Source organism: Symphalangus syndactylus, chromosome 10, assembly GCF_028878055.3.
Source record: "Symphalangus syndactylus isolate Jambi chromosome 10, NHGRI_mSymSyn1-v2.1_pri, whole genome shotgun sequence".
Classification (NCBI taxonomy): Eukaryota; Metazoa; Chordata; class Mammalia; order Primates; family Hylobatidae; genus Symphalangus; species Symphalangus syndactylus.
Genome location: NC_072432.2, coordinates 21878160 through 21904838, shown reverse-complemented (window position 1 = coordinate 21904838; position 26679 = coordinate 21878160). Strand labels below are relative to the sequence as shown.

The 26679-nt window shown below is 41.5% G+C and overlaps 2 protein-coding genes across 12 annotated transcripts in view; one reads left to right on the top strand and one right to left on the bottom strand.

Moving 5' to 3' along the window:
• The first annotated feature begins 424 nt into the window (after nt 1-424).
• Nucleotides 425-8773, top strand: C1QL3 (complement C1q like 3). Its single transcript, XM_055296672.2, has 2 exons — nt 425-2108; nt 7909-8773. The coding sequence occupies exons 1-2, from the start codon at nt 1521-1523 to the stop codon at nt 8086-8088; spliced, it is 768 nt and encodes a 255-aa protein (XP_055152647.1). The 5' UTR covers nt 425-1520; the 3' UTR covers nt 8089-8773.
• Nucleotides 8774-8867: 94 nt separating this feature from the next.
• Nucleotides 8868-26679, bottom strand: part of PTER (phosphotriesterase related) — an 80916-nt gene continuing 63104 nt past the window's right edge. For all 11 annotated transcript variants that reach the window (XM_063610176.1, XM_063610178.1, XM_063610177.1 and 8 more), the window contains 2 exons: nt 17414-17554; nt 8868-11547 (listed from right to left, as the gene is read on the bottom strand). In XM_063610176.1, coding sequence (XP_063466246.1) covers nt 11337-11547; nt 17414-17554 — 352 coding nt within the window. In that variant the 3' untranslated portion in view covers nt 8868-11336. The remainder of the gene's footprint in view (nt 11548-17413; nt 17555-26679) is intronic.

Here is a 26679-nt window from a genome sequence, read left to right as displayed (position 1 = left end):
AGATTGCTAGAACTGTAAGCCTGTAAGTGGAGTACATATGTATGCACTCACCACGGTGCAGCATTTGTAAAAAGGACCAACCCCCTCCTCCCCCAGATGAGGTGGACATGTTCATTTAAAATCATTCAGAAATGTTCTTTGGCTTTTCAACATACCTCACTGTTCTTGGGGTAACATCTTATTCATTTAGAAGGCAGAGGAGGAAAACCATCAGGTTAAAAGAAAATCACATCTACCATTTGGAAAATTCTAAAAGGCTCTCCTTCTGTTAACAGTGGCATTTTGAAAACACCTGAAGCACTGATTGTAGAGAAGCCAGCAAAGAAACATTGTCAACTCAGCTACCCTCCTTTCAACCTTCTACCTCCACCCTCCAACTGGGGCTGCTGGCAGTGGGGAAATCTGGGACTTAGGTGTGACCCTTGAGCCCTGAAAGCTGTCGCACAGCTGTCTCCCTCCCCCAGGTGGGTCCAGTAGGACCTGCCATCGCTTGGTTCAGCAAGGGAGTATTCAGAATCTCACTGTTCATCCATGTGCAGAGAGAGAAAAAAGAGAGGCCGAAAAAAAAAAATCCCACATTGTCAGAGTAATGCCAAACTCTCTCTGAGTGGGATGAGCAGAGCAGATGCTGCAATGAGATGCCAAAGCGGCTCCCCTTCCTCTGTGCCTTGGGTGCCTATAAATTGCTCCGGCGCGCGTTTGTCAGCCTCCTCTTCTCCTGGCAGGTGGTACCCAGGCAGAATTCTGCCTTCAGTCTCTCTCTCGCTCCGCTCCTGGCCGTGAGGCGCTCGCCGCTGCTCGCTCGCTCCTCCGCCCCAGCTCTGAGCCTCGCCGTGCCGACCGTGCCCGCCGCCGCCGCCGCTGGGCGCACCCGGGGGACGCCCGGGCCCACGCAGGGCTTTGGGGTGCGCGTCTATTCGAGTTGTGGTGGTGGCAAAGGAGGAAGAGAGAAAGGAGGCAATAAAAAAAAAGGCAGCGGACGGGCGAACTGAGCGAGCGAAAGAAGAGGAGGAGGAGGCAGAAAAAGGCAACTTCAGACGGAAAGTTGGTGCGAACTGGCGCAGTCTGCAAAAACGGAAAAGTCGATCGCAGGCGGCGGCAGCATAAAAGTGTGAGCTGCCCCGGCGAGCTCAGGAGGCGGCGGCTGGCTCTGTCCTCCCGGTGGCCGCGCCGGCGCGGGCTGCAGCCACAGGTGCGAAGGAGCTCGCGGGGGGCGAGGGCGCCCCGCGCATCCCTCCCCCGGCCCCCACCCCGGGCTCGGGACTTCGGCTCAAGTCACTGGGCGCCCGCGCTCCCTCCCCAGCCGCAGCCTCCGCGGGGGGAGCAGGAGTCGGCAGCAGAGGCCAGCGCACGCCCGCCCAAGGGAGTTGGGGTTCGCAGGGGTTTGTTTTCGGCTCTGAAGAGGTCCCCGCCCAACCTTCAAAATTCTGTCCAAAAGCAGACAAGAGGATCGCCCCGCGCTGAGCCGGCTGGTGGGCAGCAGGAGGCGCCTGATCGCCGCCGGGGCGCTGGGGGTGGTGATGGTGCTGCTGCTGGTGATCCTCATCCCGGTGCTGGTGAGCTCGGCCGGCACGTCGGCGCACTACGAGATGCTGGGCACCTGCCGCATGGTCTGCGACCCCTACGGGGGCACCAAGGCGCCCAGCACTGCTGCCACGCCCGACCGCGGCCTCATGCAGTCCCTGCCCACCTTCATCCAGGGCCCCAAAGGCGAGGCCGGCCGGCCCGGGAAGGCGGGTCCGCGCGGGCCCCCCGGAGAGCCCGGGCCGCCGGGCCCCATGGGGCCCCCGGGCGAGAAGGGCGAGCCGGGCCGCCAAGGCCTGCCGGGCCCGCCCGGGGCGCCCGGCCTGAACGCGGCCGGGGCCATCAGCGCCGCCACCTACAGCACGGTGCCCAAGATCGCCTTCTACGCCGGCCTCAAGCGGCAGCACGAAGGCTACGAGGTGCTCAAGTTCGACGACGTGGTCACCAACCTCGGAAACCACTACGACCCCACCACCGGCAAGTTCACCTGCTCCATCCCGGGCATCTACTTCTTCACCTACCACGTTCTGATGCGCGGAGGGGACGGCACCAGCATGTGGGCTGATCTCTGCAAAAACAACCAGGTGAGCGCGGGCGGGCGGCGAGGAGGGCGGGGAGGGAGAGCGGGAAGGTGCGGGCGAGAGGGAGGAGACCCCGGAAATGGGGGTGGGAGCCCGCGGAGGAAGGGCGCGGCGGCCGGGCTCCCCGGAGCGACGGCGAGGGGGGACGCCGTCCCACCCTGGAGAGGCGGGGGTCGTGCGCGCAGGAGGGCGCCCCGCGGCCTGGAGAGGGCGGTTCCAGAGTCTGGGACCCTGGATCGGTGCGCTCGCCTGCGAGCGTGACCCTTGAGGGGCGGGAAGCCGGGAGCTGGGTCCCCGGGACAGCTCGTGCGCTGGGGAGTCCCGGCGCGGGAAGCGACCCCTGGCCGTGGGATCCTCCGCAGCATAGGGTCGCTTACGGGCTTTCTGGGGAGTGGAGAGGGCTGGGGGAGTCCGGAATGGGCGTGGCAGGGTGACCGACTCTGGGGTGGTAGACAAAGGCCCGAGGGAGAAACGAGGGCCCCGAAGGAGTGAGTCCAAGCAGGGCGCAGCCACAGCGGAGGAGCGACCGTGGGGCCAGCCGTCGCCGAGTCCTTGCGGTGTCCCAGGCCGTGAAACTCACATACAGTCAATTTCAAGGCGCAAACTCCAGTTTCGTTTTCAGCCAAAAAATAGCGGAGAGGAGAGGCAAGGAGTGCTGATAACAAAAAGAATAGTTGAGATTCGGGGGTTCATGCGTTGAAACACAGCGCGCAGCCAGACTCAGAACCCAAACTCTCTATGGAGTCGGAGGACGCTCAGGCAGGTGGCCTGGGGGGCGACCGGTTCGAGCCCAGCCCCGGGTCTATGGGCCTCTGGACCAGCCGGCCAAGAGGATTTGATTCCCTGAGCCGGTCGGCGCCGCTACAAGGGCTAAGCATGGGTCTGCAGTATTCTGCTGGGGCCACTTTACTGTGGAGAAATTCGAGGTCATCGCAAAACCGAAGCTTGTTTGATCTCTTGGTCAGAGGAGGAAAATAATATTTGTAACTACCTAAAAGTGTAATGGGACCTTCTGTGCACGCTGAATCAGTAGCCACTGAGGCGAGGCCTTGCATCCTGCAGCCTGCGGTGTGGGCTGAGTTTCTCGGTTTTAACTTTGCTTATTGAGTGGCATAGGGGATGGCCCGCGACCCTGGGATCACCATCAAGAGACCTCCTCCCCTGCAGCAACTTTGACTTAACGAGGTCTATTGGGCTTTAGGTACTCGCCCCCTGGACATTCAGAGATTCTTAGCTATAACCCAGGTTTCTGTTAAGCACCATTCAAGCAGGATTCGGAAGACCTAATTTAGTGTCAGAATTCTTTCGAAAGTGAAAGACCGAAAAAAAAAAAAAAAAAAAAAAAAAAAAAAAAAAAAAAGTCCTAAATGCGTAAGAGAGAAAAAAGACAAAAAACGTCCTGTTCTCTACCCTATCCTACAAATAGCTTAAGGGACCCTCAGGAAACATAGAACAAAAAGAGGAAAAATGGCCACCAGGAGGCACTGACAGGGTTGTTTATTATCGTTATTATGCATGAAAATAATATTAAGATAAATAAAAATTATTCACAGAGCAGTAAAACAGTTATAGGCAAATGGCTAAAACGGGCAGGACTCACTGTACCAGAATGGAGCTATTGAATCACCCTCACAAAACGGCTTATGAACAGCCCCTCAGCAGGCAGCCGTGAGACACCCCTTTATTTGCAAATTGGCTCTCCTCTGACTCAAAGGTCAGGTCTGGAAAATACAATCGGGCTGAAGAGATGATTTTTAGAGGTATCAATTAAAATGAAATGATTCCAATTTTATCAGCAAATGTATAAAAACGCTGACATCTTTATCTGGAAATTGCAATTGCATAAAAAAGGCAGGGATTAATACATTTAAATTAGTTTAAATGTTGACGTCTAGACTGCTGAGCCTGTGTATATTACACTGATTCCAAGAAAATAACACCATGTAGGTGTTCTACGTGCATTTTGTTTTTATAATTATTTCATTGTTTGGGGTGTAAAATCTTCCTTTGTATCACGCTAGCACACACATTCCATGAGGATCAGGAAAAATAATAAGGTAAAACAGCTGACCTTATAATGTATAATGCTTTTCATTGGTAATATTAAGCTGCTACTTCTGCAAAAGGTATGCAACAGGTAATTCAGAAAAATAAATCTATAGTGGTAAACATTTTTTTCTTAGTTCAGTGTGGACCATTTTGGAAAATGGTTACTACACTACTACTGTTAAGGAATTTTATCTCTAGACTAGAACTATTTTGTCAAGTCCAGTCTGAAGGCAGTTACAAATGAGAAATCTTATAAAATCTTTTTATTAATTTTAAATAATACTTCACTCTTGCTTTTCGATTATATTCTGGTCTAATCACTTCTTAGAATGGCAGTTTCCCTCTCTGAGCTGACCTAATTTGTTTTCATAAAACAGAAACTCAGAGATCCATGTCAGTGTAATGTTCTACGGATTAAGTGGATTTTGAGAAGCACAAAAATTAAACTAAAAATGCAGTTCCCTCTAAGAGAGAGAAATGCTTCTGGACCGTAACCATATGAGAGCCATTTTATTTATGCTTTGTGTAGAATGTAAGATCACAGATGGAAACATCAAAGACCAGTAAATTAACCTGATGTGCCACTTAACCTTTTGTTTATGATTCCACAGAAGTACAATGAAAATGAAATTACGAGAACATCAGTAGCAATTAATTTAATTACAAATGTCACCATAAATATTATCTCTAATGATAGATCCTCACTAATAAGATAATGCTAAAACTACACAACCTATTGCAGACACAGAAACATACCCCTAAAATGACGGCAGCTCTCATACTCCCCATGAAGCCATCAACCTAAATTTAATCCTACCATTTGTTGAAAGCCCATGACAGTGCATATTAAAGGTAAAAGTTCAACTCAAATAGCTTTACATTTGGAAAGAGGAAATCTCTTTAATGTTTGTAACCCTTTTAGCAGAAAACATGAAGAAAAATTGCTATTTGAATACAATCACTCTAATGCCACTATAATAAATAAGTCACTCTAATGAAAACTAAAACTAGTTCAGGATTAAAAGCATAAAATAATTAAAGATCAGTTGGTACTCTTAAAAATTTATTAGTTATGGCACTGATGCTCACGAAATATTTTTAAAAGGATGAGTGGTTTGTGGGTTAGTATTCGCTTATTAGAGAGATCAATGACATGTCAAATTAATAATCTTTTTAGGGTTAAAGAAATATGGACTAAAGACAAAGCACAATCTAAATAGTTATCTTGTAATAAGAAAAGATATTAGAGTAAATTTAGGTAGAAATCGGTCGATTGCGCTGAAGAAAGGATGGATCTTATTCCCAGACAGAATGCTGAAATCAGTGTACATTTAGGAATCTGGAAATAGCCTCTGGGGTGAACACATTACCTTCCTCAATAGTTTGATGGCTTGAAAGAATTGTTGAAGTCACTGAGCTGGATACTAGAGCTTGAAATTTCAAGTCCTGTTATATCTTTAGAGTATGATCAGGTGAGCAGCCATACCAAAATCATGCCAGGTACACTGGAGTATGGCAATTATTTAATTGGGACAGTCTTACGGTACAGTATAGGTTAAAATCTTAGAGAATTACATTCATTAAAAAGCAACCACACTGGCTTGATCCAGCAAAGGTGGTGGAAACTGTGAGGGTAACCTTTCAGTCTGTGGAATCACTCTAATGCATTCGCAGGTTTTTGTGGTTATACCTGCTGAATAAAAATGGTGACGTTCACTTGGTTTTGTGATTACACCCTGGAGAATAAAAATGGCATTATATTTGTAAAAGGATTATTGTGTCTAAATCAAGTAATTTTAGTATGTCCTGTTTCTCCACTACCTTCATGTAGAAAACCATGTTAAAGCCCAGTAACCATAGAACATGTCCTAAATACCCAAAGCACTGAATAAAATGTGTCTGGTTATTAGTAATAGCTGAGGAGTATATTATGGGTTGATAACTAACGTATTACTAATATAGCTCATGAATATTTTGTTTTTAATTTTTTTCACCCATTAAAAATCCACAGATGAGAAAAAACACAAGTCATAAGAGCAATATCCTTCTTGTAGATTTGGTTCCCTGGGAATTAATGGCCAGATGAAATTAATGAATCAAAGCATTCAACTCCTACAAACTCATGATTAATTTTTAGAAAATATTATGAAATCAGACTGCTTCATTATTTAATGGTCAAAACGGACCACTTTACTAAATTGGCATATACATTGGAGTCAATGCGTCCAAGCATAATTACATGGTATATTGCTTTCATTATATTAGTGCCTGTTAGTACAGTGTTAAGCAATTCTAAATCCTTTAAGCCATTTTCTCCTTTTGCTATATGATACCCAGAAAGACATTTTAAAGATACTACTCAAATGACTTTACAAGTTCAGCAGTGTTAAAGAGCCTTCTCCTTTTTTTTTTTTTTTTTTTTTTAACATTTCAGCATTAACGTGAGAACATATCACATGAAAACTTAATTGGAAAACTCATCATTTAAATTTTGAAAGAAATGCATGGAAATTCCTGACTTCTGTCTCATTTCTCTCATTTTGCCAAGTGATAAAATCCAGCATATTGTACCCCAAATCATGCATTATTACATAGTGCAGGTTTACAAAACCACTAAATCACTTGCTATGTTATTCAGGGAAATATCATTATAGTGGAATAGAAATGAAACAAGCCACAAAGTAGAAGATGTTTTACTGAAATAAATCAAATCTAAGTCTGCCTGTTGATTTTCCAAGGCAGAATCACAATATATCTAAATGAATATGAAGCCTAATTTGAGCTAAGGATCTGACAGAATGTCCACAATGCATGAGATGATAGGCAATTTGACTGTTTGTAAATGTCTATCAACTCACTAATGAGATCACAGGCTTACCATGGGCAGATTATAAGCAGCCTCTGTCCTCAAATCAAGCCACATATTTCGAATCTCCTAAGTGTAAGTGGATATTCAATGAAATCATTCAAAAATTCTTGAAACTTGAGAGGCCTCAGAGCATGAAAATTTAGTCCTTTCTTTAACTTTTAGATATGTTGAGGTTAAATTCTTGATTTAAATGCACATGTCATAGTTAAGTAATAAAAAGACACGATGGAAAAAAGAACTCTGAAAACTCAAGTGATATAATCAAAGATGTATAAATGAGCTAAGCTTCTGAAGCAGCCTGGTAAAGCGGGCTTTACATGAATTAGATTTGGAAAGCCCTAAATCAAATGACTTTTTCTTTTTTTTTTCTTTGTAAGTAGTAGAGGAGTTGGTATTTTCCTGGGTATTTTTAGCTATTACATACCTCAATTTTCTAATAATTGTGGTGAACAGCTGAACTTAGACTTTAACGTCTGTACTCATAAACAGCTGATTAGAATATTGCTATTTGGCTTAAATTAAAATGCAAAAAATACTATTAGTTTCATTTCAAAATGTGATTGGGCATAGGGATTGAAGGAGTTAGAAAAACGAGTGATACAGGAAGATAATAAATTGTATGCATAGTTTAGAATGTGTAGTTAGATAAGACTGCCAGAATGGTCCCCACTGAAGCACTGTTTTGTCCCTTTCTGTCCTCCTTCTCACTAATGCAGCTGAAACTGCCACAGCACTATCCTCATAAAGCTCTGAGGTCAACATGGACTTTCCTATGCTAAATTCTGTACTATGGCAGCAAGTCAGCTTGTGATGCTACATGAATGGCAAAAAAGAAAACTTGAGAATTCTCGTTTATGCATCCTAATTCTTGTCTGTTTCACATAGGTGCGTGCTAGTGCAATTGCCCAAGACGCTGATCAGAATTACGACTATGCCAGTAACAGTGTGGTTCTTCATTTGGAGCCGGGAGATGAAGTCTATATCAAATTAGATGGCGGGAAAGCCCATGGAGGCAACAACAACAAATACAGCACGTTTTCTGGATTTATTATTTATGCTGACTGATAATGCAGAAACTAAGCTTATTATTCTGAGTTTGAACACTGGATTCGTATGGCTAACGTCAGTGAATCAAGGATCCCAGGGGATGCCAATGGCAGGGCATCTCAGTTGTGTATATGTGGGGAAATCAAATGCTACCTGACTCACATCTGTATCACTCAGAAACATTGTGTAAAAAATATCAAAGCAAGATAAGCAGATGTGTGATCCACTTCCGCCAAAGCAAATACTCCTTATTGTTAGTGTCCATGTGAATGAAGTCCTATATAGATCACAAATTTTTATAGACAAATCTAAGACACTGAATTATTTCTTCTATATATATGATACTTTGGTGTACTGTGATCTTGCTGCTTTTATCCATACGTCAGCTTTGGTTCTTGTGAGTTTACCTGCTTATTATGATACTTGGAGTCCATTCATAGTGTGGGGAAGAATTTTTACCCTGCAGGAGAAGGTCTAATTGAAATAATGCTGCTTGTCCCCAAAGAAATTGTTTGCCTTGTACTCTTGTTAACTTTAGAGCTAGACCTGGGAATGATTCAACTTCAAGCCTTAACCTGGAATTTTCTGGATTTGAGGGAATTCCCAAGCCTATGATCATTTTCACATTTTCTTTTTCTTATATGAATTTTCTTTTCTCTCTTTTCTGGTGATAGTCTTTAAAAATAGAGATTGACAGTGTATCATAGGATTACCCTGTAAGTGTGAAAATGTGTAATTATGTACGGTATTTAGAAAAAGCCCTTATGTGTCCATTTTGTCAACTGAATACATTTAGATTCACTGGGAAAGTCAGAGAAATTTATTCTTTAGTATCAAATCAAACCGAGGCTTTTGCCATCTTTGGAACAAAAGATTATTCATAACCCAATACACAAATGTTTAATTTGCACTGCTGCATACGTCACCAAGGGGACACTAGGTGAGGCCTTCAAATGATTACTACAAGTCTGTGGCCTGAGATTCTTTCAAAATTAACAATTTCGCATATAATCAATATGACAACAGAGTGTTTATATTTTATACAAATATCTGCTATACACGCACACATATACTCACACACACGTATATATGTTAGATGAAATGTTTTATATATGTATAAAACATATACATATAAAACAATGGCTTTATTCCATAGGGCACAGTGGCTGTATAGCCTCAAAATTTTAATATAAAAACGTGTATGCATATATACACACACACAAACATGCACAAATTGTTTAACTTATTTTGGGCTAAAATATATTTTGAATGACAATATATGGAGTAGCAAAAACAGTTAAAACGACTTCTCTTTAAGAGTTATCCAGAAAATTAATTGTATGAGGTTAAAATGCCCTTTATTTCACAGGTCTGTGAGTTAAGGCTATGGTTGCTCTATTACCATATGCCAATCAATACTTTAACTGCATTCTGTGACAGACTGTTAATATCAGGACTGTAGACACGAAGTGGCTCTCATTTGCAGTGTTTATGAATTATATGTATTTGAGCTATCAATTTTTTTTCTTTTTTCTCAGGTGGAGTGAAGCTGACAGTACAGTAGATTTGGAGAGTAATACAAATCCTTTCTTTCTGGTTAGAACACACTGCCAAAAGCCATCTCTTTCATCTAAGGAAAAGATTAAAAATGCATGTTGATATCTCCTAGCTATCATACAACTTCCACTATTACAATGAAAAATCTGTTCCCATTTCATTGCCTTTGAAAACTCTTTGACAAGTAGATTTCAAAAACAGACATTTTAAAAATTTGCTTGCTTTACCGGTGAAGGACATTTGCATTTTTTTTTATTTAAAGGAATTAATTTGTTCTCCTGGCTCATTCCTCTTTGTTACTTTCTGTTCCAATACACAGAAAGCTTGATCATCTTTGATCAGCAGAAATATCTTTTATTTAGCAAAGCTCAACTTCCCAAGAGTTGTGCACGGTGTGCCTATCTGAAGGCGGTGTTAGCTCTGTTGAAATGCCTGGGTCTGAGTAACTGTCACGATTTTTATGATTAAAAACAGACCCTTCATCAAGAATAATGACTAATTCTAATTGGCCTTTGTGATACGTAAGATAACTCATAAATGAATCGCAATGGATTTTATTTCGAATTAACTATATATTTATCAAAGAGGAATTGGCAGCAAGGGTTTGGAGAATATTTTTAGGTACCAAATAGCATAGTGAGGATTCAACCAAAAGATGAATTTATAAGCAGCAGTGCCCATCACCTAAGTGTTTTAACTAAGAGTTTTAAAAAATGCTTTATTTACACAAAATATCAGGGCTGGATACCTTTTAAAGGGGAGGCTCTAGTATCAGCCTGTCATTTCCAATAGATCTGACCTTTTCTTCAGATAAATAAGCATTATTTTCTCTGTTTAGGTCCAAGGAAAAACAAAAAGTAAAGGAAATAAAGGGAATATATATAAGGCAAACATTTCTCTTTTTTTTGCATTATATCTTATCAATTAATTAAATTGTGGCCTTTGTTACTATAAATGTAATGATTCATTAAACTATATTATGTAATATATTTTGACTTTTATGATTGAACTTTTATAATTCAGTAGTGTTATGTGTTCTTACACAAACTTTGCAAAACAGCAAAATTTATGGCAAAATGGATACCAGAAAGCCAAAGATATCAAAATCATTTTATCAGAAGAATATATAGATAGGTGGACAGCATAAAATTAACCTTTCAAAATATTTTTAGCATTGTGAATTGGTAATCGTATTACAGTCAGTATCCTTTGGGGAAAATGTCTCAAAATTTAACTTCCCTTATTGCAGAAGCTATTTTACAGTGCCATATTATTCATTAAGCATTAATTAAAGAACAGCAGGATAATTAGTAGGATCATCAATATTACAAGAAACATTAGATCACTCAAGAAGGGAATAATTCAACTAGAAACACTTTAAATTTTCTCAAGTAGTGCAGCTGATAGATTAGGGAGAAAAACAACAACTCCGCTTAGGGGATATAGACTTTAAATCATTGTTTAGAAATAGGTACTTCTGTATTTATTTTGTTAAGGCAAAATAATAGGGCTCAATTAGGCTGAGTAACTCCCCAGAGGCACAGTTGTAATAGCTAGTCTCAGAGAAGGCAAACCCTCCTAGTTCTCATCAGAAGGAAATGATCAGTCATTAGTCCTAGGTAACTGATTAATATCTCACAGTGGACTGGGAATCGCTGAATGTTCTCTGCAAGTTTTATACCCAAGGTGTGAATTCATAAGCAACCATCCTATTTGAAGGTTAGCCATTGCTTAGGGTTCTCTACTAGAATCTTATCAAGCACATTCTCAGTTATACCTCTCAGTAACATTTTAGGAACAACATTGGTGAGTATATGAGAATAGCCGTGACCTCCATATTTCATCAGCCGGGTTTTCGTATGTATGTCATGTGCTACCAGAATTCGATCTTCATAGCCCTCCTCCACCAGGAGACGCACCCTGTGAAAAATGTTAACTCATTAGTTGTCATTTGTCTTTCATTTTCGCTTTTCAGGGTGCTTTCGACTTTTTACTCATTAACCTATTGTGCTTGTCGTAAAGATACTGCCTTCTATTGTGGCGTGTGTACTGAGAGACCTTTAATAAATATTGTGTGGTGACGATAAAAATATTGCTGCATCCTAGCAGGAACATATCCTTATTCCATGCACACAGCAATTTCTAACCTGTGATTTTTATGACAATGCCTGGCAATACCGCATTAAAGATAGCTTCTAATAGGATGTGCCAGTCTGGATGAATGACCACTTTGGCATTTCACTAAATAACTTTGTTTTGGATTTGTATTCAGCAATCCTCTCTCAAATGCCTCTCTCTGTGGGCCCATTTTTCAGATCTCATTCTTGCTTTCTCCTTTTATCTAGCAAATAAATATCAAGGACTATTTGCGATTAAAATAGGGAAACAAAAGGAATCTCACTACAAGTAAAATATTCTGAGAGCAAAATCAGTTGGTCTGCAAGTGAGGGGCATTTGATAAGCTACAAAGCCACTGAAAAAGGGTTGGTCAGTATTTTAATCATTTGCCCCTTTGAAGTCTAAGGCAATTTTGATTTAGTTGTAGTCTCTGAGCATTGGATTAAACTGACCAATACAAATATATTCTGTCTTCTTTCCATGTCAGCAAGATTGCTAAAATAATAAGCTGTTCCTTTAAATTTATAGTCGGTGGACTAAAGAACAGCTTCCTGACTATTCTCTAAAAATGAAATCCTCTTTGCTTTGTTAAATGCTGGAATCTGTAGTGTGAGTCACCTCCTGACAGCCACCATCTGTACGTGTCTGGACTCTGGGCAGTGTCTGTCGTGACTTCCATGGGTCTTTGATGGTGGAAGATGTCACTTGCAGACAATGGCTCTTCTCTGGGATTCTCTGAATAGTTTTTTCAGCATCTAGATTCTAAAGTGGATCTAGACGGATGGACTGTGCCTTCCTCTAGAGGTTGATTATTTGAAAGTTGTCTTTTTTGTTTCAAAAGCATTTCTTGGTGTCCTAGTACATGAGTCATATTTAATAACTACTACAGTGAGCAAAACGTGGGGTACTACACACACACACACACAAACTCAAGCACAAAGCCCTGCCCTCTGAGAACACATATTTTAAAATAAATTATAATGAAAGAATAGACTTTGTATCTGCAGGTCAAAGGAATGCAAGCACCAGTAGAGATGAGCCATGCCTGTCCTATAAGTGCATATAATGACTTTCGTGCCACTACGATTTTTTGCCTCATTGAAATTTGTATAATATCCTAAAGTTCTGATCTGCAATTACTTTTGGAACACACTCAGTTTAGGGGAATTATCTAAGATAAGTTATATGATCACATTAAAAAAAGAGGAAGATTTGACAGAATGCATACACAATGCTGAAGCTTAGGGTGACAAACCTTGATCCACAACTGCAAAGAAGTATCATGGTATAGGAGGTTTTAGGAAACACTTTCTCCCTGATATTTTCTGGGCATTTTCCAAAATTTTTGCCTATGTTTCTTATCTGAGAAATATAATTTCTCATACTATAAAGGCAGATCGTGTGGATAAACAAATTCCTCTAAGATGTCTTGTGTCAGACCTTGAAACACAATGTTATCAAATCGTGAAGTAGAATGAAAGAGTATAGAGGACAAGATACTCATACTTAAAACCGGGAATCCTTAGAATCCATCAAGTCAAGAATCTGGAGACTACTTATGAGAAAGATAACGTTATGGCTCTGGACACAGGATCATATCTTGACTATCAAGAAAACCTGCCCCATCCCGCTTACACTAAAAGATCATCTCTCCTGTTGTGTCATTATAAGGAAGAACAGGAGTTACAGAGATGCTGCCAGAAAAGGGGGAGCCACTGCAGTTGAGAAGACAAAAAATCACGGTAATTATAGAAATACAAATGAGTTAGTGTTTGCAAACAAATATTAGAGAGAGACTACAAAGTGTGAAAAGACAGAGATATAATAAGATTTGAGAAATGGAGCAGAAGATTGAAAACAGGTGTTAGACACAGAATTTATGGTGCTGAACACCAGAGGTAGGCAGAAGCGTGCTTCTGTGTTCATGCACTTCAGAGGTTTAAGACTATGATGGCTCAGAAAAGGACCACAGATGCATGATGACAACCAAGTGTGCAAGACAGTGGGGTACTGGAGCACATGCAACCCAAAAAGGCATTCAGTGCTTACCATGGGCTGTCCTTGGGCCAAGTGATAATGCATGGTTTAATTTAAGGAAGATTAAGCACACATACATATACATATGTATGGAATAGCACACAGGCATTATATATATATATACACACATTTATATTATAATAGTTTTTATTATTTCCATACATCCAGAATGGCTATATTTAGCACAGTAAAGGATAAACAAATGGCCAAAAGGAGCTAAGAAGGAATGCTGAGGGAGCCATCGGTCATCTGACCCTTCTATCTCCTTCATAGATGCCCCTTTACAGATCTTCTTTCTCTTATTCTAGAAGGTCTGGGAGCCTCATGCGAGACACAGGCACACAAAAGATGCACCTCACTACCACAAAGGGGCTTGGTAAAAGGAAGCCGATCCAGAGTGCAAAGTTCCCATTTCCAAGATGATTTAGAAAACATGTTGAGGCCGGGTGCGGTGGCTCACGCCTGTAATCCCAGCACTTTGGGAGGCCGAGGCAGGTAGATCACAAGGTCAGGAGATCAAGACCATCCTGGCTAACATGGTGAAACCCCATCTCTACTAAAAATACAAAAAAATAGCCAGGCGTGGTGACGGGCGCCTGTAGTCCCAGCTACTCGGGAGGCTGAGGTAGGAGAATGGCATGAACCTGGGAGGCAGAGCTTGCAGTGAGGTGAGATTGTGCCACTGCACTCCTGCCTGGGTGACAGAGTGAGTCTCCGTCTCAAAAAAAGAAAGAAAAAAGAAATAAAACATATGTTGAGGGCACTGATCAGGAAATCATGGTTTTGAGACTGTGAAAGATGAGAATGACTGAATGCACTGCCCTATTTTAAATTCCAGATGCCCTTAGGCAAGGAATAGTCTCCTCTGAGTATAAACTAACTACTAGGGCTTTAGGGGAACAGGTTCACCTGTATTGAATCGGGTTCCTGGGCAAGTAAATTAAAATAATAAAACAAAAATAAACAAAGAAACAATACATCTACTTGTCAAATAACTGATCTGAGTATTAAAAGAATAAGACAGAGCTTCTTTGGTCAAGACAGGTGAAGTCATTTGCTCATGTAGAGTTGAGAGTTGCCATCTTACCTAACTAGCGCAACACTGATTAACTAGCTTTCCTTAATGATACTAAACGTGAAGCGTAGTACTATTAATGAGGTAATCAAGGCAGAATGCCAGTACTTGGAGACAGCAGAAGGCATACAGACGTAAACGTTGACTTCCCAGGGGAAGATCCTCAGGATGTCCCAACTATGACCACTGGCTCAAGAGCTTCCCCTCAACCCAGTGTGCCTTATTCAACTAGTGATACTTCAATCTCATGGTTCCTGGACATCACTTCTCAATTCCAGCTTTGCTACTTCCATTGCAACCACTTTTCTGTTCTCATAATTACATTCTAGTTCTTGTTATCATAGGGAACTACTGCTCCCCCTCTGAAATCTCAATCTTCAGTTTCCCACCCCGATCATGTTACATTTTTCTACATTTTCCAGTCACTTCTTTTACTGTGTATATATATACACACACATATATATATATACACATACACATACAGTATATATATTTGAACATATATATAAATATGCTCCACCCACTTCATTAAAGCCTGCAGTCCAGTTATTTGCCCTGCTATGCTTTTCCTGTCTATCTGCCCATTCCTCTCTATGCTTTCTTCACCCCCAGCTTGGATCCCATGACCCTCATCTCAACCCCTCCTTTGTTATGCATCTCTTTCAGATAGAATCCCAACCCTCAATCTCTTGAACTGTTCCCATTTTCTGCTTGTATGCACACAACTTCTCTGGTTCCACTACCAAAACACAAAACAGTTTTGCTTTTGGAAAATAATCACCAAATCATGTGCATTGGTTTCAATACACAGGTACACAGTCATGATTTCTAGACTCAACTGAGTCTCACACATAACACATCCATGTCATGATCTCTCTCATTGACCTGATAGCAATTCCTAGCCTTCCTCCTGCTCTACATGGTGCTGCCCTAAATCCACTCCTCTTTTTTTCTCAGGAGATAACCATGTCCACCTCACAGAGACACTAGAGGACATGTGGCCACGTGTCCTCAGTCTCCTGTTTCCCTTACTAAGACTTCTATTTGCATTCACCCCATTGCTGGGTCACGCGCTCTCATTTCCATGGAGAAAGCATCCTTTCAACTGACTTTCTATTTGTTCCCCAGATTCCATCTATTTGTCGCCTTAGGAAACTTGCTCTATATTTCTTATCTATCCAGGGTTTTTAAAGTCAACATCTATTGAACACTTCCATATTCTGCACCAGACACTCAGATAAAAACTTGGAAAACATTATTTCATGTCAATTCTATAGTAATCCTGTGGAATGGGCACTTCCCTGGATTCATTCTCTCTGGCTCTGTCTCTGCTCTTGCTCTTAAGTCACATAAGCATTGCTCAACTCTTACTAGAAGCTTCCTTTGATCCTTTATTGACTTCTAACTCCAGCCCCATCTCCTTGCTTCCCTCCACTGCCAAGCTTCTTAAAAGGGTCACCTCCACATCCTCTCTTCTCTTCCTCACGGCCCATCCATTTCTCAAGCCTTTTCCACTGACACTTCACTTACTGTTTATAAAATGTGAACCTCCTAATTGTGAAATCCAATAGATGCTTTTCAGTCTTTATTTCCCTTGATATTTGTCACTTATTACCGGCATTCAAGCCCTTCTGCCCTGAGACTTCCTCTCTACTGACTTCCGTAACAAGATATGTCTCTCATGTTTTCACTTTGAAAACTTCTCTTCAACCTTTCCTTAGCAACGGTTCCTACTCCATTCCTTAAATGTCTCTGTCCCCAGGTCTCTGTCCTCACTCTCTTCTCTGAGTGATGTCATTCATTCCCATGGTTCAACTATCACATACAAACCATATCTTAGGGCTTCACTGGATAGCAACACCTAGATATTCCCAAAAGAAAGTCTTCCTTATCAATCTCCAATTTATTTCTCCTCCTAGATTTTCTAACTTGGTTCATTCAGTCTTCTTATCACCATGTGACCAAGACCAAACTAGGTAGCTATCATTGACACCTAAAATTTTCTACTTGATTACAAAGAATGACTCCTACAATTATCTGCTAGCATCACACATTATGCAATTTTGGAAGGCTGCATTCATTTTACATGATATTTGGTCTTTAGACCTTATACTTCTAGCATTTAACTTGAAATCACCTTTTTAATGAAAACTTTTGACAAAGCATTTCAAATATTACTTGTAGGAAGTTATGGCTTTAGTGTGGTCAACCTAAGAGAGGAACAGCTTATTTCATTGGGGTAAAAAAGAGGAAAATGTCTTTTATTCTCTGATTTTCATGGCAGGGATTGGGTATTGTCTGTGTTTCCTGTCAGCTGCCCATCTGCACTGAACTTCTAAGGCTCTGCTAAGCTTTAGCCTACTTAGGATGACTCATTTTCTCCTTAAAATAATATAGAGAGATTTTCTCCCTGAAACAGTATAGATATATTTTTCTCTGCAAGTCTGTGGTTCAGCCTGCTTACTGTTTTCTGAATCTTTGCTAATACTTCCCTAGATATGACAATCAAAAAGGGCTAGGGAAAAGGAATGCTATGAAAGACTTTACCATATTTACCTTCTAATTCTTTTGTTATCATCAGGCATGTCAATATCTGGGCCGAGTTGGTAATGAAGCAGTTCAGTACCAAAGAGATCATATTCCAAGTAGCAGCCAAGTTGAGCAAACTCCAAGAGCTCCTTCTTATCAAGTATAGTCCTAGAAACAATACGACAGAAAAATTGTTATTATGAAGAGCCCATTTTCCACATGTACATACTAGAAGTTTTAAGCACACTGTGTACAAGAACATAGCTGAAGTCAAGCAACAGAAACTTCTGAAATGGCTCTTAAGGATGTGAGTATAAAACAGTAAGTTCAATTTGTTACTAGAAATAAAAGAACTTACTTATCTAAAAGGGAGTTTTCCCCTCTAAAGTACTTGGGTACTACAGACTTCGTTTAATGATGCTTCCATTATTCCAAAGCAAGTTTGGAATTCTCCCTCAGAACTGTGTTCAGAATATGCCCCCACACTATTTTGAGAATCCTTAATGCGGTAAATTTTCATCCTCTAAGGACTGCTATGAATTGTGAAAACTATCAAAGGAAATCTGGCCTCAGGTCTGGTGAATTAGGTGAGTAATGCTAATCTGGGTAACACATGAGGCTTTGCCTTATGGTAGGAAGGTGATTTTCTTGTGAAGATTGTAAAGTGGTTCTAAAATTAATTCTAAAGCCTTTAAAGAATATCATTCCAACATTTTCTTTAAGGCACAATACTCATACAGATATTTATGTTCTGGAGTGCTTATTTTTTAAATAAAATTTATTATTTTATGATAAATTTTATGGATATCTTCTCATTTCAATAGATATCATATAAAGAATATAACTATTTTAGGATGTAAGATTATGTAAATGAAAGGGAAAGGAGAGAAATGTAAGACAAGTACAGGCTACAGACAAGAGTAGAGTACAGAGCAAGAGTAGATTATCTCAAGAAATTTGCATTATAACAAGTAAAAAGAGATGCACTAAGGAAACCCCAAAATACCACTGTAGGGATCCAATCACACAGAGAGCTAAGAAGGAATAAAAACATCCTAGCAGAAGACAATATGGGAAAAAAAAGTGAAGGAAAAATATACCCCATTAGACATTTCAGAAAGGGAAGGAAGACACTGCATGAAGGGAATGAAGGAAAAATATACCCCATTAGACACTGCATGAAAGGAATGAAGGACCTAGAGAAATATAAGGGATCGTTTGGGATGGAAATTGTCCTGGAGATGAGTCGAGAACATTAGACAGTCATTGTCTTATTGGCTTTTTATCCATGCTGATATTTCTATTACTTTGGCAACTCCACGATGTGAGGATTAAAGCACTATTTTGTGGCAGGGTGCAGTGGCTCAATCCCAGCAGTTTGTGAGGCCGAGGTAGGTGGATCACTTGAGGTCAGGTGTTCCAGACCAGTCTAGCCAACATGATGAAACCACGTCTCTACTAAAAATACAAAAATGGCCGGGTGTGGTGGCTCACACCTGTAATCCCAGCACTTTGGGAGGCCGAGGTGGGTGGATCACCTGAGGGCAGGAGTTCAAGACCAGCTTGGCCAACATGGAGAAACCCCATCTCTACTAAAAATACTAAAAATTAGTTGGCTTGGGAGGCTGAGGCAGGAGAATTGCTTGAACCCGGGAGTCAGAGGTTGCAGCGAGCTGAGATCACACTATTGCACTCAAGCCTGGGCAACAGAGTGAGACTCCGTCTCAAAATACAAAAACAAAAACAAAACAAAAATTAGCTGGGGGTGGTGGCAGGCACCTGTAATCCCAGCTACTCGGGTGGCTGAGGCATGAGAATCACTTGAAACCGGGAGGTGGAGGTTGCATTGAGCTGAGATCGTGCCATTGCATTCCAGCCTGGGTGACAGAGCGAGATTCCATCTCAAAAAACTAAAAGCACTAATATGTGGCTGGGCGTGGTGGCTCACGTCTGTAATCCTAGCACTTTGAGAGGCCAAGGTGGGTGGATCATTTGAGGCCAGGAGTTTGAGACCAGCCTGGACAACATGGTGAAAACCCATCTCTACTAAAAATACAAAAAAAAAAAAAAAAAAAGAAAAAGAAAAAGAAAAAGAAAAAAAAAGCACTATTATGTATTCATGAATCTACTTCTAAGAGGTCAGAAGTATTTTCAGAGCTTTTTTTTTTTTTTTTTTTTTGAGACGGAGTCTCCCTCAGTCGCCCAGGCTGGAGTGCAGTGGCATGATCTCGGCTCACTGCAACCTCCACCTCTTGGGTTCAAGTGATTCTCTTGCTTCAGCCTCCCGAGTAGCTGGGACTACAGGCGTGTGCCACCACTCCTGGCTAATTTTTGTAGTTTTAGTAAAGACGGGGTTTTGCCATGTTGGCCAGGCTGGTCTCGAATGCCTGACCTCAGGTGATCCACCTGTCTCAGCCTCCCAAAGTCCTGGGATTACAGGCGTGAGCCACCGTACCTGGTCAAAGCTTTTCTTATAAACCATAGGAGAACCAATTAAGCCTCCATGTGCCACGGGTGTGGGAAATTTCTCCTTTCCTGTGAGATTCCTGGGAGTTGACTACTGACTTTCATTCTGAGCTATCATACCCTGGCTGGCTCCTTTTCATTTTATTCACCAATTTAGCATAACTTAGAGTTCACGATGTTGTTTTAGGCAGGGAGGCTAAAAAATCTTTCCTTTATACTATAAAATGTACATTAGTTCTGTGCTATCTTCTATTAATACTACTCATTTTCCATCTTCTTACCATGGAGACCATCTTTTGCTTCCAAAATTACTAGGCTGAAAGAATATGTGTTTTTCTATAGAAAACATATTCTGTTTTCCCCAAAGAACCACACTTGAAAAAAACAAAATATACACAATTAAAGTAACGTAAGCGGGAAGAGGTAAGTTTAGTATTTTTCCGTCTGAGTAAATTCAGTGTGTTAATTATCCAATATGGGCAGGGTACTGGGGGAGGGGAGGAGTCAGCAGGGAAATGGAGCCACCAATTACAGGTTGGATCATACTCTTATTTCTGCTCCTAATGTCTTTTTCTTTCCTTTGGCCCAATGCCTTGAGAATAACTTTTCCAAATTTTCAGTGCTATATCAAGGCACATACTTAGTGAAAAGTCTGTGGTAAATGTAAAGCCTTAGAAAACTCTTTAGCCTTAGCTCCAATTGAAAATAAAAAGTAAAGTCACTTAGCATCATTATCATCATGCTGACAATTATGAGAACTTACTATGTGTCTGACATTGTGCGAAGTGCATTACATGTATTATCTCATTTAATACTCTCCATGATCCCAGCAGCTCTCAATTTTAAAGACTGAGAAACTGGGACTTGATTAGATACTCACTCAAGGTGATGTGCTAGAATTTAAATTCATCTCAAAGTTAGAACTTACGCTGTTAACCACCATACTGTATGGCTTCTCCTATTGCTAAATATTGTTTTTTACTCAAAGGACATTTTCCAGAATTACAATGACTGAATGTGCACAGAGTGTGCTTTAATTTTTAATTTGAAATTTCTTCCCCATGGTACCCTCAAACTGCACTTGAAAAACGGAGAATTTACCATCAAAGGGTAGTATCGGGGGAAGAAAGTGAAAATCCCAGAAAGGTAAGAAAGGATTCACTTGTGGAGATTTTTAATTGCTAACTCAGAGGGTAACTACATATAGTAAGCAGGATTAAATCTTTATAGTTATTTTAGACAATTTGAATGACATGATCAAAGACAAAGGAACTATGATAATCATGACAATTGCTTACTTTCTTACTATGGGGTGTGTGTGTGTGTGCGCATGTGTTTGTAGTTATTCATTTTTTTAACTGACATATAGTGATATGACCCCCTCTGGATAACTAAACACTAGTGTGAAGTCAACTAAGAAATGAATATTACAAATATTGGCTGAGCATGGGGGCTCACACCTGTAAACCCAGCACTTTGGGAGGCCGAGGCAGGTGGATCACTTGAGGTCAGCAGTTCAAGACCAGCCTGGCCAACATGGTGAAACTCTGTCTCTACTAAAAATACAAAAATTAGCCAGACATGGGGGCTCACATCTGTAATCCCAGCTACTTGGGAGGCTGAGGTAGGAGAATTGCTTGAACCTGGGAGGTGAAGGTTGCAGTGAGCCAAGCTCGCACTACTGCACTCCAGCCTGGGTGACAGAGGGAGGCTCTGTCTCAACAACAACAACAACAACAACAAAGAAAGAAAAAAGAAACGAATATTTCAAATATTAAGGGGCACAGACGCAACTTCTATCACCAGATCAGACGTCTCTCCTGAAGCCAGACCTGAAATCCAACTGCCCACTTGCCATCTCTACTTGGATGCCTAATAGCGACTTCAACCTTCACATGTCCCAAACTGGACCTTTCTTCTACCCTCCAAATTGGCTGCTCTAACACCCTTCCCTATCTCTGTTGACAACAACTCCATTCTAGCTGCTCAGGCCAAAAACCTCAATCATTCTTGACTGCTTTCTTCCCTTGACATTCTATATTTTACCTATTAGGAAAGCATTTTGGCTCAACCTTCAAAATACAACCAGAATCCAGACCTATCATCACCTCCCATACTACCCTCCAGACCCAAATCACCCTCGTCCCTTGCAGGAACACTGCAATAGATACCAAATTGTTCTCTCAGCTTTTACCTTGGCTCTATTACGGTCTATTCTACATACTGCAATTAAAGTGCCACCTCCACACCTAAGTCAGACTAGGTCTCTCCTCTGCTCAGAACCCACCAATGGCTATTTCTCTCAAAAGTAAAAGCCAAGGCCTTATGGTGGCCCATGAGGTATTGTGTGATCTCTGTCCACGTGGTCTTGCAAAAGCCTCATCTAAAAGAGGAATGGGGGCCGGGCGTGGTGGCTCACACTTGTAATCCCAGCACTTTGAGAGGCAGGTGGATCACTTGAGGTCAGGAGTTCAAGACCAGCCTGGCCAACATGGTGAAAACCTGACTCTACTAAAAATACAAAAATTAACTGGGTGTGGTGGCGTTTGCCTGCAGTCCCAGCTACTCAGGAGGATGAAGCAGGAGAATTGCGTGCACCTGGAAGGCAGAGGATGCAGTGAGCCGAGATCGTGCCACTGTACTCCAGCTTGGGTGACAGAGTGAGACTGTGTCTCAAAAAATAAAAATAAAAAAAAAAATACAACAGGAATGGGGAGATGGCAGGCATGGTGGCTCACGCCTGTGGTCCCAGCTACTTGCAAGGATGAGTGAGGAGGATTGCTTGAGCCCAAGAGTTCAAGGTTGCAGTGACCTACGATCACACCACTATACTCCAGCTTGGGTGACACAGGGAGCCCCTGACTCTAAAAAAAGAAATATAAACAAATAAAAAATAAAAGATGAATGGGGGCTGTAGGGACTTAATTCTCCAGATGCAATGAAATATAAATGTTACCTACGTTATAAATGTTAACTGAAGAATCTCACAATAAGCAGAGATGTCTTTCTAGAGGAAGACTAACACTGTTCAATAAGATTCATCCACACATGTAAGTTTCAAAAGTAACCGCTGGCCGGGCACATTGGCTCACTCCTGTAATCCCAGCACTTTGGGAAGCCAAGGTGGAAGGATCCCTTGAGCTCGGCAGTTTGAGACTAGCCTTGGAAACAAAGCAAGACCCTGTCTCTACAACAAAACTTTAAAAATTAGCAGGGTATGGTGGTGTGTGCCTGTGGTCCCAGTTGCTCAGGAGGCTGAGGTGGGAGGATCACTTGAGCCCAGGAGTTTGAGGCTGCAGTGAGCTATGGTCACACTGCTGCACTCCAGCCTGGGTGACAGAGCGAGACCTTGTGTCAAAAAAAAAAGAAAAAAAAAAAAAGTAATCCCTGTGAATTCTTCTCTGCTCAAAAAGCTTATATAAAGGGGTGTGACCTTGGGGAAGCTGGTTCCCCTGTAAAAATGCTCTTAAAAATTTCATGGTCACATGCGACAGGAGATTGCTTCAGAAGGGAAGCAATTAGGCTGATATTTTAGACATCAGGAAAATGCAGTTGAAAAAGAGGGGCAAGGCCAGACGTAGTGAGTGGCTCATGCCTGTAATCCCAGCACTTTGGGAGGCCGAGCCTCTGGCAGGGTTGCTTGAGCCCAGGAGTTTGAGACCAAACACAGAGAGACTCTGCCTCTATAATATAAATAAATAAATAAATAAATAAAGAAATAAAGAAATAGAAAAAGAGGGGAAGATAAATTTGCTGTCATTAAAAAAACAAGACTTACATATATATGCAGGTTTTTTTCTGATTTTTTAACTGACATTTATTGATATGACCTCCTCTGGGTAACTAAATATTAATGTGAAGGCAATTAAGAAATGAATTCAGCTGCACACAGTGGCTCATGCCTGTAATCCCAGCACTTTGGGAGGCTCAGGTGGAGGGGTCACTTGAGCTCATGAATTCCAGACCAGCCTGGGCAACATGGCAAAACCCTATTTCTAACAAAAATACAAAAAATCAACCAGGTGAGGGTGGTACACGCCCGGGGTCCCAGCTACTCGGGAGACTGAGGTGGGAGACTGAGGTTGGAGCCCGGGAAGCCGAGGCTGCAGTGAGTCACGATCAAGCCACTGCACTCCAGCCTAGGTGACAGAGCAAGTGAGACCCTGTCTCCAAAAAATAAATAAATAAATAAATAAAATAATTAAATTAAAAAAAGGGAATGAATTCATTTAAATTTTTCTTATTGACAAAGCAAACCAAGTGCAAAATTCAGGGGAAGAAAATGGTGTGAGTGATCACACATGGTTTTCAAAGGAAAGTCCTGAAAATAAGTAGAATGTGGTATGAGATATTAATAAGGAGTGGGATGGGAAATAAGAAAATCAACACCTGATAGTCATCAGGTATTTAATATGACCCCAGCTTGTTTAATCCTTACAGAAGCTCTATCAGGAAGGTGTGACTGTCCCCATCTTACAGATGAGGACTTCAAGTCTCAGAAAAGATAAACTCAGGTCTCAACCTGAAGAGCTTCAAAGAAACCCAAACTGCTTTTGTGTTCAGAGGCCATGTACTTAGACCAGGCTGCCCCTCCAGGGGTGAGAACACCCAGGCACCACGGCAACTCCGTACCTCCTCCAAGGCACTCACACTACGGAGACATACTCACCATCGCAGTGACATCTAGGAACAAGCGCCTTGCGCCATGAACGTCTAACAAGGTGACTTACCTATGTGAAACTGACATTCAGCTGGATGGCTTCCAGGGACTGCCAAAGCGCTACTGAAGTTGCATTTATGCAAGTGAATTTCTTTTTCACTTGGAGAGGATTGACCCCAGATGTCAGTATATTACCATGGGAAAATGAACTCTGTGTGCCGTCCAGCAGATGAGGATTAAACAGAGGTCCTGTCCCTCCCAGTCACCAATGATCTCATAGCACATCTTAGAAGAGTGGAGGTGCTAACCTCAGCCAATTTTCCTCATTCTGCATTCTATATCCATGAATACTTCTTGAGAGTTGTTTTTTATTTTATTTTTTTGAGACAGAGTCTCGCTCTGTCACACAGGCTGGAGTGCAGTGGCACGATCTTGGCTCACTGGAGCTTCCATCTCCTGGGTTCAAGCGATTCTCCTGCCTCAGCCTCCCAAGTAGCTGGGATTACAAGTGCCCACCACCACACCTGGCTAATTTTGTATTTTTAGTAGAGACGGGGTTTCGCCATGTTGGCCAGGCTGGTCTCAAACTCCTGACCTCAGCTGATCCACCAGCTGATCTGCCTGCCTCAGCCTCCCAAAGTGCTGGGATTACAGGTGTGAGACACTGTGCCCGGCCATCCATGAATAATTCTATTCTTTCTTACTCCAATCTTTCCCAGCTTTTAAGGTGGGTGTTTTTCTCTTCTTCCCCTGAAGAGTCAGTGAAGTGATTGTGACACACAGAAGAGCTACTGCATTTCACACTGAAGAAAAGTCCCATCTTCAAGGTGGATGAAATGATTGCAATGTCATTTACAAAATATCCTGGGATTTCCCAGAAGGAAGATCAGATTTTTGCATCAAGTATTGTTCATGTCATTCATATGGTATCATTTTTTCTGCTGCATATTTTATACTTTTGCTCAACTCGTAAGTAACTTTTCTGTGTATAAAAAACAGGCATAAATTTAGGGAAAATATATTGCCATCAGCTAAAAAAAAAAAAAAAGGTGTCCAAAGTGATTTGGCTCTTTATTGTCAGAATATAGTTATCATTTACCTAGTTTCTTAAGGCTGGTACTATAATGCAAGACAGGTGATTCTATTTTCAACCCCCTTTTATATTCTAGATCTAATCCATATGCTGAGGGGTTTAGTTTAATGTCAAAATGCACTCTGTGTGGGAGAAAGGAAGTCTGCATGAAGTGATAATTTAGACAAGGGTCTGTGGGCTCCCTAGGTAGAAAGAACTAAGGAGCAAAGGAAAGAATTTGATCCGTGGGTAGGATCAAGATAACGAAAGCACCTACCATTTGTCTTGGGCTTTACAGTTTCAAATAACTCTCAGGTACATTATTTCATTTCACACATTGAAACACACCTTCATAAATTAATTCAGTGAACATCTACTATCAGCTGTCTTGTGCTATTCTCTGTGTTAGGAATATAGACACGAATAAGAAATTTAAGATGCTGTCTCAAGGAAATTAAAGTCTGCAAAAGGAAGATATTTAAGCTAATAATTATAGTTAAATGTGCTAAAAACATTTAAGTACAAATAAATACAAAGTATTACAAAAGAAGAATGAAGCACTTAATTTTTTTCACTTGATTCACTTTGATTCATTTGAGTTGAGTTTTAAAGGACACTATTTAGACAAACGTTGATAGGGTTCAAGATGAACGATCCAGAGAGGCTGGGCATATGGCTCATGCCCGTAATCCCAGCACTTTGGGAGGCTAAGTCGAGGGGATTACCGGAGGTTAGGAGTTTGAGACCAGCCTGGCCAACATGGTGAGACCTTGTCTCTACTAAAAATACAAAAATTAGCCGGGCGTGGTGGCAGGCGCCTGTAATCCCAGCTACTTGGGAAGCTGAGGTAGGAGAATTGCTGGAACCCAGGAGGCAAAGGCTGCAGTGAGCCATCGTGCTACTGCACTCCAGCCTGGGTGACAGTGTGAGATTTCATCTCAAAAAAAAAAAAAAAAAATCCAGAGAATCACCTGCTGAGAGGCAAAAAGGGAGCTTGCTGTTTCTGAATATAAGGGTGTAATTTATCAGAGAAAGGGGAGAAGAGAGGGGAATCATCCATCCATCTATCCACCCATCCATTTAACAAGAAATTGT

Coding starts and splice junctions, on each gene's coding strand:
- C1QL3 (XM_055296672.2), top strand. CDS start 1,521: ATGGTGCTGCTGCTGGTGATCCTCATCCCGGTGCTGGTGAGCTCGGCC. Junction 2,109..7,908: donor ATCTCTGCAAAAACAACCAG/GTGAGCGCGGGC, acceptor TGTTTCACATAG/GTGCGTGCTAGTGCAATTGC.